We start from the raw sequence: 13031 nt of genomic DNA, 5'->3' as shown, positions 1-13031 counted from the left end.
CCCCACAAAGTTAAATTTCTTTACTACACATAAATCCAACATATTTTAGTAAAGAGATAAATGGAGGCAGATGACGTTATCTTTCAGTCAACACTTCACTTGTTCAGTGATACAGGAGCTGTCTCAACCCTTTTGCACAGAGTGCCAATCTAAGCCCCCTGTACACGGTAGGCCCCGCCCCTATTGCTGCTGAGCCAATCACAACGCTGCATATTACACACTGACAGCGTCAGGTTCTGAGAGCCTATTCAGTCCCCAGGTACAATCCCAGAGCACACTGCAATATTAGCAGAATGGAAGCTAACAGTGCAGCTAGCCCCCATCAACCAATTACTGAGGCCTAAATGGATCGCTTTGTCACTAGAACAAAAAATGCAAAATCTGTAACGGCCGTATTCTGACCAGAGAGGACGGAGTGGTGACCTCAGGAGTTCCTCCAATTGAAGACGACACCTTCCAGAGAAGAGACTCTCTGGAGATTAAAAAATCAGACAAGTCTGATTTCAGCTGTGAAGTCATTCATGATGCATCTGGTTCACGAGTTGAGAAGGTTTGGGGTAAGAAAGTTTAACTATTTTGATGTTTTTCCAACAGAACTGTTTTTGACATTTAATTTTAATTAGAATGTTTTTCTCTGCCACCAAATCTCCTCTTTTCCTCGGATGCAGAGAGCTGCCATGATCGTTAAAAAAAAGTGTGGGAAATCGCTATACAAGCTGTAGACATAGTCGCTGTTCACCTATATGCTTCCATTAACGATTGTGTAACACAATCAATTTGTTTAATTGAAAAAAAGGAACAAAAATCTGTGCCCTTCAGAGATCAGTCTTTATGGGAGTAGACCAGAACTTATTTTTGAGCTGAAGCTTCTACAATCAGTGCGTTTACATGCACATGAAAAAAACAAATTATTGCCTTAGTCAGACTATAACAGGAGAACTTAAGTGCATGTAAACACGTTACTCCGATTAAAATCTGAGTTCTTACTACCCGATTGAGCGGCCGACCGATACCAAGCCGAGTCGATAAAATACCAGGTTGATTGCAGAGTTGGCGACTCGGGTCGACCTGCGTTGACCCAAGTTTTTCGTTTGATGTGAAAGGGGCTTTATTGTATGTTTCTTGTTTGTGGATGTTTGAATGCTGTTTTTTTGTGTCCATTGATGTTTCTGTCTATTGCTGTATTTATCTCTTCCTTTCTGTAAAATGTTCTTGGGTGACTTGAAAGATGCTTCTTAAATAAAAAGACAAAATGTTTACTACAAGAACTGAAAATTTAATATCCACTTTAGAATGAATAAAGTGTGTTCACATGTTAACTCAGATGAAGATGGTTACAGAGATGAGTCCAAAGTTTAGAATAGGTTTTGGGTTATATATTGATTCCATGATTTGTTTTGACATTAGTTGTTTATTTGTTCAATGCTTACATATTAGAGTAAATGAGACATTAAACCGCATACTGTTTAATACAGCATCATGTTAAACACAAATAAACAGTTTCATCTTGATCCGAAAGGTGAAGAAAAAGTTATTAAATGATCCTGCTCCTTCTAAACAAGTCACATCTAGAAAAATGACCAAATGTTTTCTGGATTTTAGGCCTCAGTCCACCTCACTCTGGTGAAGCTGGAGACAACACTGATGTCATCATTGGTGCATTGATAGGAGGCGTGATCTTGGGTCTAGTTGTGTTTATGCCTACGTTGCTGTTGTGTTTGAATAAGAAAAATGGTGGTAGGTTCAGTATTGTGTATCTTCACTGTGTTCAACAACATCAATAATTGTAGGTCCTGTAATCCAGAGTTGTCTGTAGTTTATTTACACCAAGAATCCACAGAATCTTTTCCTCCAGAAGAACAATGGAGTGAGTCTGTTATCAGAGCTCAGTTATTATTGGACTGTGGACAAGTACAAGTCCTTCAATGCAACAACTTCTACCATCAACCACCACTTCATTCTCTGTTTGTTTATAGGTTATGAGTCTATGCAGAACAATCTTCATCTCAGGTACGTCCATTCTGTCCATTCTGTCCTTTCTTCGTCTGTTGGTGTCTGTGCAGGACTGATTTAAAACGTGTGGCTGATGTTATTCTGCGTTGACGTTTTGTGAAATGCTCTGAAGTGGATGTTTCTATCAGCAGATATCCAACACTGAATGTGTTCTGACATTTACTGACAATAAAATACTGAATGCTGACCTGATCCTTCAAGTTAGTCCTGCACAGGCTGCAGCGTTTTACAACCAACTTCACACACTGTTGTAGAAACATGAGACTGGAGGAAATAACTCACTTTAACCTGGTCTTTATTTTCAGATCCTACAAAGGTTCTTCCTGTTTCTAAAGCGTCAAATAATTAACCAGAACGAACCTTGTCCAAAAATAACAATAATTACAATCCCTTGAACATTCATCAACATTATATTAACTCCCTAAAATGACAGAAAACGTCCTTGAAAAAAGGAAGCGTTCATGACGTAGTGACGCCAACGCGGAAGTATTAAAAAAAAAAAAAAAAAAAAAAAAAAACTGCAAGTCACCAAAGAGAAAATGGAGATTAACACGCTTGGAAAGTTTGATAAAACTCCCTTTACATTGAGAAAAAGGCGTCTTTCGGGACCAGATCGGACGACACATGGCGGTAAGTCACTGTATTATGAATCTTTGATGGGAGTTAAAACGAGTCGAAATCATTTTACCTGTTGAACATGAAAAGTAGTTTTAGTTGAATTAGTTGTTGCAGGTGACTCCTTTGTTGAGTTTTAGTCATAAACTGGTTCATGTTTAGTGTCGTTTACTGTGATAGAAGTTGATGAAGGTGTTTCTGGGTTTAGTGCTGGAGGATTTTATTCCTCTCACACACACGGAGATGGAAATTAAAATACTAAACCTCTGCATGGTTTCACATGGACGGATTATTAAAGGACGATGGAATGATGGGAAAAAAAATCAAAATCAGCTGCTATTAATAATAATAATAAAAGAACAACAGTACAACATCAAATCAGTGTCTAAAAACCTACAGCTACTGAATTGATTAACATGTCCAGTCTTTCTAACAGAGGACATGTCCTGGGTAACAAAATACCTTTGTTACCCAGGAAGGACAAATAAACTATTTTTTTCTTTATAATCCGGCTAATTTATAATTTATAATCCCTAACCCTAACTGGGTCTACTGTATAAAACATTAGATTAATCTTCAACACATCAATGTCATATTTCAAATGAAATAGGTCATTTTAAAATGTGAAAAAAAAAAAAAAAAAAAAAAATATAAATGGGTTAAAGGAGCGAAAAGGTCAAAATATCAACATTTTCAGAGAGATTTATTGACATTGTTATCTCTTTTGGGGGTCCTTTAGAATCTGTTGGCTGATGCAACACCCTGTAACATGAATGTCCAAATCAAATTATATGTTATATGTTATATAGCCACTTTATGTGTGATACACAGGAAGGACATTTATGAATCCAAAAATGGGGACCAAAGTATTTCTTGAATAAAAATGTAAATGAGTTTAGTGTTGTTACTATATTTGTAGGTGTCATTACAAACACCAACACAATTATGTCCCAGTGTATCAATGATGCCTTTATTAAGATTTATGACATTTTTAGCATATTTTTGTACTTAGATTTTTAGCCCGGACGTTATCCAGGAAGGACAGTTTTGTACTTTTGAGCTAAATAAGTCCTTAAATTTTCATTTCTTACAGTAAATACTCATATGAGCAAGAAAAGTGGGGAGAATTGAGTAACAAATTGTACTTTTTAATTTTTTTTTAATTTATTTTAACTATTATAAATATGCCTCGGACACCAGAATTGACACGTCTTGTCTTTGACCCATATACAGACTAGAAATAATGACTTCAATTAAAGCAACAATTAAGAATATACTCTATTAAAAGTAAACATTTATCTCTTTGATATGTTGAAGGAGGAGGTCTGGATATTATTCAGCAGATCTGTGTTTATTGTTTAAACTTCATTTTACTGTAATTATTCTCCATCTCACAACCTGATCACAGAGCCTTATTATTAGAGATATTATTATTGTTATATTCTCTAACATACAGCTCTTGTGCACAAAGGAACATGCTGCCACCTTGTGGTCATTATGTTTAACAACAATTGATCATCACACAACTAATTAAGTACAATAGGAAATACAGACAAGAAGAAACAGGCAGAATTACGTGTCATGTTTTCCACTTCCAGGTCATCCTGATGTGTTTCTGTCAATGATGGACGACAAAGACAAAGACGGGAAGAGTCTGATGTGCACAGCGACAGGCTTCAACACAGAAGACATCGTCCTGAACATCAAGAAGAACCACTGTGTTCTGACTAAAGAGGACGGAGTGAAGACGTCAGGAGTTCGTCAACATCCAGACGACACTTTCTGGAGAGAAGAGTTTGGGAAGTGTTTAAAGTCTGACGTGTCTCAGTACAGCTGTGAAGTCATTCATGCTGAATCCGCCTTTCGTCTTGAGAAGCTTTGGGGTAAGAAAGTTTTTATTGTTTTATTGTAGTGTCGCTCTCCTCGTGTAGTTTTTCCAGTGAATCTCTGCGTTATTAGTTTTCTTTCTAATTAGCAGTGATATTGTTTATGTTCTTGTCTGAATGTGAAGAAAATGATTCAAATGATCCAATGATTGAAATAATTCACCAACGAAGGATCTGAGGGTTCATTCACACCTGAGCTGTGTAATCAGACTTGGTGTGATTCACTAGGACAGGTGTAGTTTCTTAGTTTCTCTCCAGGAGATTATTACGTCTAAAACATGTGTCTCTGTTGAAGATGAATCGTTGGTGTTTACATGGGACAACTCTGTGTCTTCATAGACTTAACCAGGAGAAACTTTAGTTAGAAGGAAACACTGGTTTTACAGGTTTACAGATTCTGACCTGGTAGAAAATCAGAATCAGTTTCACTCGTTTATTCTTGTTTCTCACTGAACAAATGATTAAAAATGTTGTTTTGTGTCTCTTCTTTTCTGTGGTTTAACATCCACATTATTTCAGTAACAGATCAGGATTGTGTTGAAAGACTGAACTTGAAAATAATGTGAATGTTTCTGTGTTTTAGATCCTGTACATGGTTCAAAAGGACAGATCATTTCATCTAAGTTCATAGACACAAGTAAGACATGAGAATATATTGAATTATTTACTACAGATATATGTGGTGACATTGGTCTGTATCATGCTGCTACGTAGCCTCCCTCCAAACATCACCTCATCTTTTCTGCTTCCAGCTCCTCCTGATGTGAAGATGTTTCCAGAGAACTCTGAAGATCAGACCAACATCATTTTGACGTGTCTGGTCTCAGGCTTCTACCCAAACAACATCACTCTGAATATGAAGAGGAACGGCCGTATTCTAACCAGAGAGGACGGAGTGAAGAGTTCAGGAGTTTGTTCATATTGAGGCGACGTCTTCCAGAGAAGAGACTCAGTGGAGATTAAAAAGTTGGACCCGTCTAATTTCAGCTGTGAAGTCTTTCACGCTGCATCTGGTTCACGTTTTGAGAAGTTTTGGGGTGAGAAAGTTTTCATTTAAATCAGAAAAAGTGTTGTTTCCTCGTCTCCACATGGATGAAGTTCGTTTCCACTAACACTCATGATGTTCCTGATGTCGAATGCTGTATTGGATTATAAATATTATCTTTGCTGAGACTTTACATCCACATTTCACCAACACACACAAACTGATGGCAATGTTCTCTGGGTTTCAGATCATAATCTTCTTCCTCCTCCTCCTCACTCTGATGGAGCTGGAGACGACCGAGACAAGAGAGATGCCACCAACGCTGGACTGGTGGGAGTCCTGGCTCCAGTTCTGGTCTTCTTTCTGCTCCTGCTTCTCGCCTTTTTTCTCAGACGGCGGTTTGGTAGGTTGAGCCCAGAGTTGTTTGTAGTGTATTTACACCAATTATCATCATCGCTATTTATTATCGCTAATAACCATTTATGTGGAGTTAAAGGTCAGATTTGAACCTTTTAGTTCAAAGTATCTACGTCTAAATTGGAGGAAGGCTTCAGGAGTTACAGCTTCCTCCTGTAAAGATATATCAGAGAAATATATTTTTGTTTTGCATGAATCTGTTAATACTGATCAAAAATACTAAATATTAAAAATATATTAGATTTTTAACCCTTTAAATGCTAATAAAAAAAAACACAATGACTTTTTATATTTTTAATATAAAAAATGATTGGACCTGTGTCAAAGATCAGTGACATCATTGACTTTTATGCACGTTTAGTTTTGTTTTTGCCCCATTGACTCCCATCGTAACTCCGTCCTTTGAATGCACAGACATGCCACGAAATAACAATGCATTTTACAATCGTGATGATTGACTGGGATCATTCTGTTGTGCAAGGCAACATCACACTTGACTTAAACATTTCTTTCCTATTTTTTAAATAGGTCCTTTCCAATATGGAACACGACCATTATTTCAAGAATAAACAAATAAATATATATATAAATGTACTGAATTACTTTTTTATTTAATAATTGTGCACCAGTAAAACAATCTTAACCATAAAAACATAACAAGTGTGACTGGTTCAGTCAGTGCAATTAGGGATTCAAAATCCAATGTAAAACAAAATAAATATTAAATAAAGGAGCTGAAAAAATAAAAAATAGCTTCTCTAGTTGGTTGGTAGACTTTCATATAGTTTAGTGCAAATGGGAATTAAACATCCATTACCGATATGGATTGGCTCATTGTCACCGATACCCGATCTAGAATTGTCTTCGATATCGGTGCCGATACAAATATGGGATCGGTGCATCCGTGGTCTGTAGAGCGGAGATATGTTATTTTATATGTTATATTATCACAACACAACCAACAGAGACGCAGAGAAGAAGAATGTTCTGTCAGACTGAATCAGAGGTGATGATGAGTATTTAAAGATCAACAGGCTGTGATGCAGATTTAGAGAAAGATGAAGATCAGTTCATTCTCTCTGCTTATTTTCAGTAGCTGCCAACAGACGCAGAGTATTCTTCACCCCAGGTACGTCCTTTCTGTCCTCTCTGTCCATTCTGTCCTTTCTGTCCTTTCTTCTCTAAATGTTCTGTGTGTGTGTTGGTGTCTGTGCAGGACTGATTTAAAACGTGTGGCTGATGTTATTCTGCGTTGACGTTTTGTGAAAACGTTAATTTACTGACAATAAAATACTGAATGCTGACCTGATCCTTCAAGTTAGTCCTGCACAGGCTGCGGCGTTTTACAACCAACTTCACACACTGTTGTCGAAACATGAGACTGGAGGAAATAACTCACTTTAACTTGATCTTTATTTACAGGGATGCAACTGCGGGCTATGGCTTCTAGACCAGGTCAGTCTTTTATTTTATTAACTCTGGAGGATGAAATATTTCTTCCTGAGAGCTGCAGCATCAGTCAGTCTTCAACTGTGTATGTATTAGATATGAAATATATTTGTACAGGATTCAGTTTCATGGTCCAGGACTCTACGTTCCTGTTGGAGAAGATGTTTCACTCTTTACAACCAGAGCTGTTGTCGTTTTTCCTCTCCACATGTGATGCAGTAGTTTTTATTCCATGGTTCAGTTTTAGTCTGTGCAGTGAAACATTCATGTAGATTCATCTCTGGATAGTTTCTTTGTCAGACACACTGACGGGAAGAGAGGAGCTGGGAAGACTTTTTGATTCTAAACTCATTTTATTTCCTTCACAGGAACAAAGTTGAGCGTTTACTCCGGTAAGTGTCAGTCAATCTGTGTTTTAATGAAAAAGACATGAACATTTACCCAGAAAGATCCAAGAGAAATAGATCTGGTCTCCATGTTTTATCATAACTATAAATAGAAAATACCTCTGATGTTGATTCCTGCAGACAAGGACGATGAGGATGAGGATGAGACTCTCCAGGAGGAAAATGTCTGAAGTCTCCAGAAATCCTTCACCAGAGACACCAGATCCATCAGAAGCAGCAGACTGAGACTAAGAAGAGTTTAAATGAGACTAAAACAGTTTGTAGCTTAGGAAACTGGGATAAAAAGTATTTTCCATTACGATGAGTTGGTCTGAATCAGGAGTTTCCTCTCGTCTGGTTCGTGTTACAGTGACTGAAGCTGTTACTGAACATGGAGCTAGAAACTCACCATGTTCTTCAGTGACCACATTTATGCCTTAATGTGAATTATTCTTGGTTTGGTTTGAAACTGTTTAAACTCCAGTAGCTCGTGTGTTTCAAAAAGATTTTTGTTATTTAAAAGATGTAAAATTATTCCAAGTTAGAACCATGAGTCCAGCTACAACCAACTCTCAGCTCTGCCAAACTTCATGTCTTATTTCCATGTGTGTTTTGTTTGACTTTAACGTCATTAGTGTTTTCATGCATTAGAACCTGTTGGTTCTTCTTGCTGCAGCGTCTCGTCCTCTCAGATCCACCAGGCTTTTACAGAGTGTTTCCAGTGAGTCTGAGAGACGAGCAACAAACAAAACCATCTCAAAGTTAATTCATCTTGTGTTTAAAGCCTCGTTTTCAGTGGTTCCCGGTCAGTATTAATGTAGTGGTTCAACAATCACACACTGAGCTTTATAACAAGTTTTTATTGTATTTTTATTCTATTTTCCATTTTTCTATTGACATGTCACATTTTAAGAGAAAAGAAACTAAACACTAATGTTCCATTTGAACAGATCCTGCTCCACATGTATGAAAACGCACTAAAAGTTGTTAATATTTGTCACCTCATATGTCCAGAAAACTCTATTTTCCTACTGTCTCTGTTTTTATTTCTTTCAGGGGCCATGTAGAAAAAACACATTAATGACATAATGCAAAGAGATGTCACCTAAAGCTGAGATTCCCCAGTGGTACTTATAGGCACCATAATCGTGAATTTGCAATAAAATCATAATTTGTGACGCAATTTGTGATCTTTGTACTCATTTGTAAATCTCACGTTTCTCGTGTGGACCATGGAACGCGCATGTGTGAAAATTTAGAGACGAATTTCACTCCATAAATCCACAGCAAAGCGCCTTTAAGGGCCAGGCGGCAGTGAACGGCCACCGGATGTGACGCAATCAGGTGGCGACCAGGTGTATTTTTTGGCGCTAAATGTTCCGCGTGGTCCGCGTTGTCTAATAAGTGGGCCAAAACTCCGTGTAACCGGCGACATTTGGATCCAAATGTAGAAAATAACATCTGTCTCAACTCGGGATTTTTTTGTCACTGTCGGAGACCGAAGAAAAACAAGTTTACAATGAAAAAAGCTCTGTTCTTTTTAGTTTCCGGCTTTGTGCTGGCGGGAAACAGCGGTGAGTTGTTTATTTATTTTTTCTCCCGACGGTCAAATTGAACTTTTAAAAAAGCTTGGCTAACTTGTTTAAGGAGAGTAACAGTGGCACTGAGATCGTCCCACTCCTGTTCTAGTGACATTTAAACGTGATGTGTGTGAGATGACGGTAAAATAATGTCACAATCTGACCAGTATTAGCGCTAGCTTTAGCTGTGTTAGCCTGGCTAAAGTTAGCGTGCCGACTGTGTTGACGTACGTCACGTTACCGTAATTACACTAGACTAACTAGACACGCGTATTTTTCTTGCGCGACTATTTGTTTACCTACCAAATGAATACAAGTTAACTAAAATAATTTACTATAAAAACTGGACTAAATCTGATTAAATTCATTATGAGGATGTCAGTGTTATAAACAGATCATATATGTGGTGACATTGGTCTGTTTCATGCTGCTACGTAGCCTCCCTCTAAACATCACCTCATCTTTTCTGCTTCCAGCTCAGCCTCGGGTGGAGATGCATTCAGGTAACTTCAATGGTACAGAGATTAGTGATCACAGGGAGTTGGTGTGTAGAGTCACAGGCTTCAACACATCAGACATCATCCTGAACATCAAGAAGAATCACTGTGTTCTGACTGAAGAGAACAAAGGGGAGACTTCAGGACTTAAACCAGACAATGGCACCTTCTGGAGAGAAGACCATTTGATCGTTTTAAAGTCTGAAGTGTTTAACTACAGCTGTGAAGTCAGTCATGCTGCATCTCGTTTCCGTGTTGAGAAGGGTTGGGGTAAGAAAGTTTCTATCAATGTCATAATTTTCTTTCTGAATGTACTTTTCCCCTGTGTTATTTGGGTACGCAAATTAATTGTAAAGATGCCACCACCTTTGTTAAACCGTTAGAGGGACAAAGATTCAGATTGTTTCAAGAACTCAGTTTGTCTCCAGGAGATTATTACGGCTAAAACATTTGACTCTGTTGAAGATGAAGATGATTTAACATCCACATTATTTCAGTAACAGATCAGAATTGTGTTGAAAGACTGAACATGAAAATAATGTGAATGTTTCTGTGTTTTAGATCCTGACCTTGGTGCTAAAGGACGGATCATTTCATCTAAGTTCATAGACACAAGTAAGGCATGAGAATATATTTAATTGTTTACTACAGATATATGTGGTGACATTGGTCTGTATCATGCTGCTACGTGGCCTCCCTCCAAACATCACCTCATCTTTTCTGCTTCCAGATAAACCTGATGTGAAGATGTTTGCAGAGAACTCTGAAGTTCAGACCAACATCATTTTGACGTGTCTGGTCTCAGGCTTCTACCCAAACAACATCACTCTGAATATGAAGAGGAACGGCCGTATTCTAACCAGAGAGGACGGAGTGAAGAGTTCAGGAGTTTGTTCAAATAGAAACGACACCTTCCAGAGAAGAGACTCTGTGGAGATTAAAAAATCAGACACGTCTGATTTCTGCTGTGAAGTCATTCATGCTGCATCCGGTTCACGAGTTGAGAAGTTTTGGGGTGAGAAAGATTTTGTCATGTATTTTAATTAGAATATTTTCTGACAGATCTCTACATTATTATTTTACTGGTTGAATTGAAGTGAGTGAGATGATTGTAACTAGAGAACAGGTAGAAGTTGTCTTCACATAGTCTCATCTGAGAATACTCTGACACTCTGGTTTAGTTTTGAAGCTCACATGTTTCTCTCCTTCACTAACCACTGATTTCACTTTGTTTAGTCATTAAATTCAATCTTTGCTGAGACTTTACATCCACATTTCACTAACACACACAAACTGATGGCAATGTTTTCTGGGTTTCAGATCATCAGCTTCCTGCTCCTCCTTCTGGCCCTGGTGGACTCAGCAGTGCTGTCATCGATGGTGGAGTGGGAGGAGTCCTGTTCCTGGTCCTGGTTGTGGTGCTGTTGTTTTTGTGGAATCTAGGCATCCTTGGTAGGTTCAGAGTTGTGTATCTTCACTGTGTTCAACAACATCAATGATTGTAGGTCCTGTAATCCAGAGTTGTCTGTAGTGTATTTACACCAAGATTCCACAGAATCTTTTCCTCCAGAAGAACAAGTTGGACAACTTAAGTGCATGCAAACAAAACCAGAGTTCTCTTTATCCGATTCAGACACTCAGATAATGAGACTGGAATTCAGCTTTCTCCGCCATGTTTACGTCTTAGTTGGACTACAACAGATTAACGCGTGTGTTCATGCTCCACACCCGCTGTGCTGGTGTGTGATCCCGGACCAAAAATGTCCAAGAAACCGTCTGAGGGACGGCGCCATCTATCTCAGGGTTTCCCTGGGTTTTTAGAGGTCTTAGGTAGTGTCCGACCGACAGGGACTTTTTGGCCCGATAATGATAACCAATACTAGAGGAGGTTCAATCACCGATAGCCAATATGCAACCGACATAGTGAGTTTTTGAGCTGGAATGAAAACAGGCCGGTTGTGCATAGATTTTGCACTGATATGATCATGTAATAGTACAGGCACAGTGACAGTAGAACAGACAGATGCTTTATGAAACCAGTGCCTTTATTTAAGACTTTTAACAGACTTTTTTAAAATGACAATTAACATTTGGGCTTAGAGTATTAGAAAAAGTGCAGATTGGCACACAAACAGAAATTAAATAATGTAGCAGAACTTTTAATAAATAAAAATAAATAAACCTAAATCTAAATAAAGATCAGTCAGTCAGTGTCTCACACCTGAAGTCAGTGAGTGGCAGGTTGTAATACAGGAAGCACAGCTTCTCTGCTGACAACCCTCTCACTGGGGACAGATGTGGGAGGAGTAAGGAAGCGCCGAGGCAAAGTGACGGAGTTTAAATAGATGTTGGTAGCGAGTTGATGCGGTGGTTGTTCACACCCGTGCTGGTTTATGTGACTTAAGGGGACTTTTCGGCGAAGGAGGGAGCGTGGATGTGAACCAATCTCCTTCAACCATGTACGGAAAAGGGGAATGATAGGAAAGGTTTTTCCGAGAAACAATGCCGGTCACTCGTCTTGGGGTGCAAATTTACACTTTATTTGCGCAACCCCCCCCCCCCCCCCTCTCAACATGTAATTCTTCTGGCTGAATTGCTTCTGTAGAACCGCTGAACAAACTTCTCCATGGTAGAAGTTCCTGGCTGAGGGCCATCAATTGCCACCCGGCAGCAGATATCTAAGTGGAAAAAAGAAAAGAGTTTGTATTTATATTAATTTAATTTCTGTTTATTCTAATTCAAATAATCATTAATTCTTTGGTAGATTATTTTCCCTTGGTATATTTGTATTGCCCTTTACAGTAACATAACAGGTGTAGCTGTCAAGTCCCCCCCAGTTTCTACCTTCTGTGTGACATGTTGCCCTTAATAATAATAATCCCATAATCCCAGATTACAGGGGGGGGGCATGCCATCACTTCTTTCCTCTGAAGATGGTTCTAAATGACCTTGTCTGGATGTTTGCGCTCTTCGTCCTGCTGCAGAATAAATGTGGGGCCAATCCTCCTCCTCCCTGATGGTGTTGATGATGGATCAGTATCTGCCTGTATTTCTCAGCATTGAGGACCATTAATCCCGACCAAACTCTCCGGGAGCCTCCTCCATGCTTCACTGTTGCCTGAAGACTCTCATTATTGTAGCTCTCTCCAGCCATTCAGTGAACAAACTACCTTCTGCTACAGACAAATATTCCACATGTTGAC

At 38.7% G+C, this 13031-nt stretch overlaps 1 protein-coding gene across 7 annotated transcripts in view; it reads left to right on the top strand.

Moving 5' to 3' along the window:
• Window positions 1-13031, top strand: part of LOC125019686 — a 51845-nt gene that overhangs the window by 36383 nt on the left and 2431 nt on the right. Inside the window, exons 7-12 of one of the 7 annotated variants that reach the window (XM_047604641.1) lie at window positions 5267-5551; window positions 5747-5902; window positions 7013-7045; window positions 7339-7371; window positions 7734-7757; window positions 7893-8934. In XM_047604641.1, the coding sequence (XP_047460597.1) occupies window positions 5267-5439 (173 nt within the window). In that variant the 3' untranslated portion in view covers window positions 5440-5551; window positions 5747-5902; window positions 7013-7045; ... (1 more) ...; window positions 7734-7757; window positions 7893-8934. Of the gene's footprint in view, window positions 1-2518; window positions 2644-4226; window positions 4512-5097; window positions 5152-5266; window positions 5552-5746; window positions 5903-7009; window positions 7046-7338; window positions 7372-7733; window positions 7758-7864; window positions 8935-9143; window positions 9326-9807; window positions 10099-10389; window positions 10444-10558; window positions 10844-11148; window positions 11281-13031 lie in introns of those variants that run through there. The other 6 variants (XM_047604642.1, XM_047604639.1, XM_047604640.1 and 3 more) reach the window with 6 other exon arrangements.

This window comes from Mugil cephalus, chromosome 14 (assembly GCF_022458985.1).
Source record: "Mugil cephalus isolate CIBA_MC_2020 chromosome 14, CIBA_Mcephalus_1.1, whole genome shotgun sequence".
In the NCBI taxonomy this organism is placed as follows: domain Eukaryota; kingdom Metazoa; phylum Chordata; class Actinopteri; order Mugiliformes; family Mugilidae; genus Mugil; species Mugil cephalus.
This window is presented reverse-complemented; position numbering and strand designations above follow the sequence as displayed.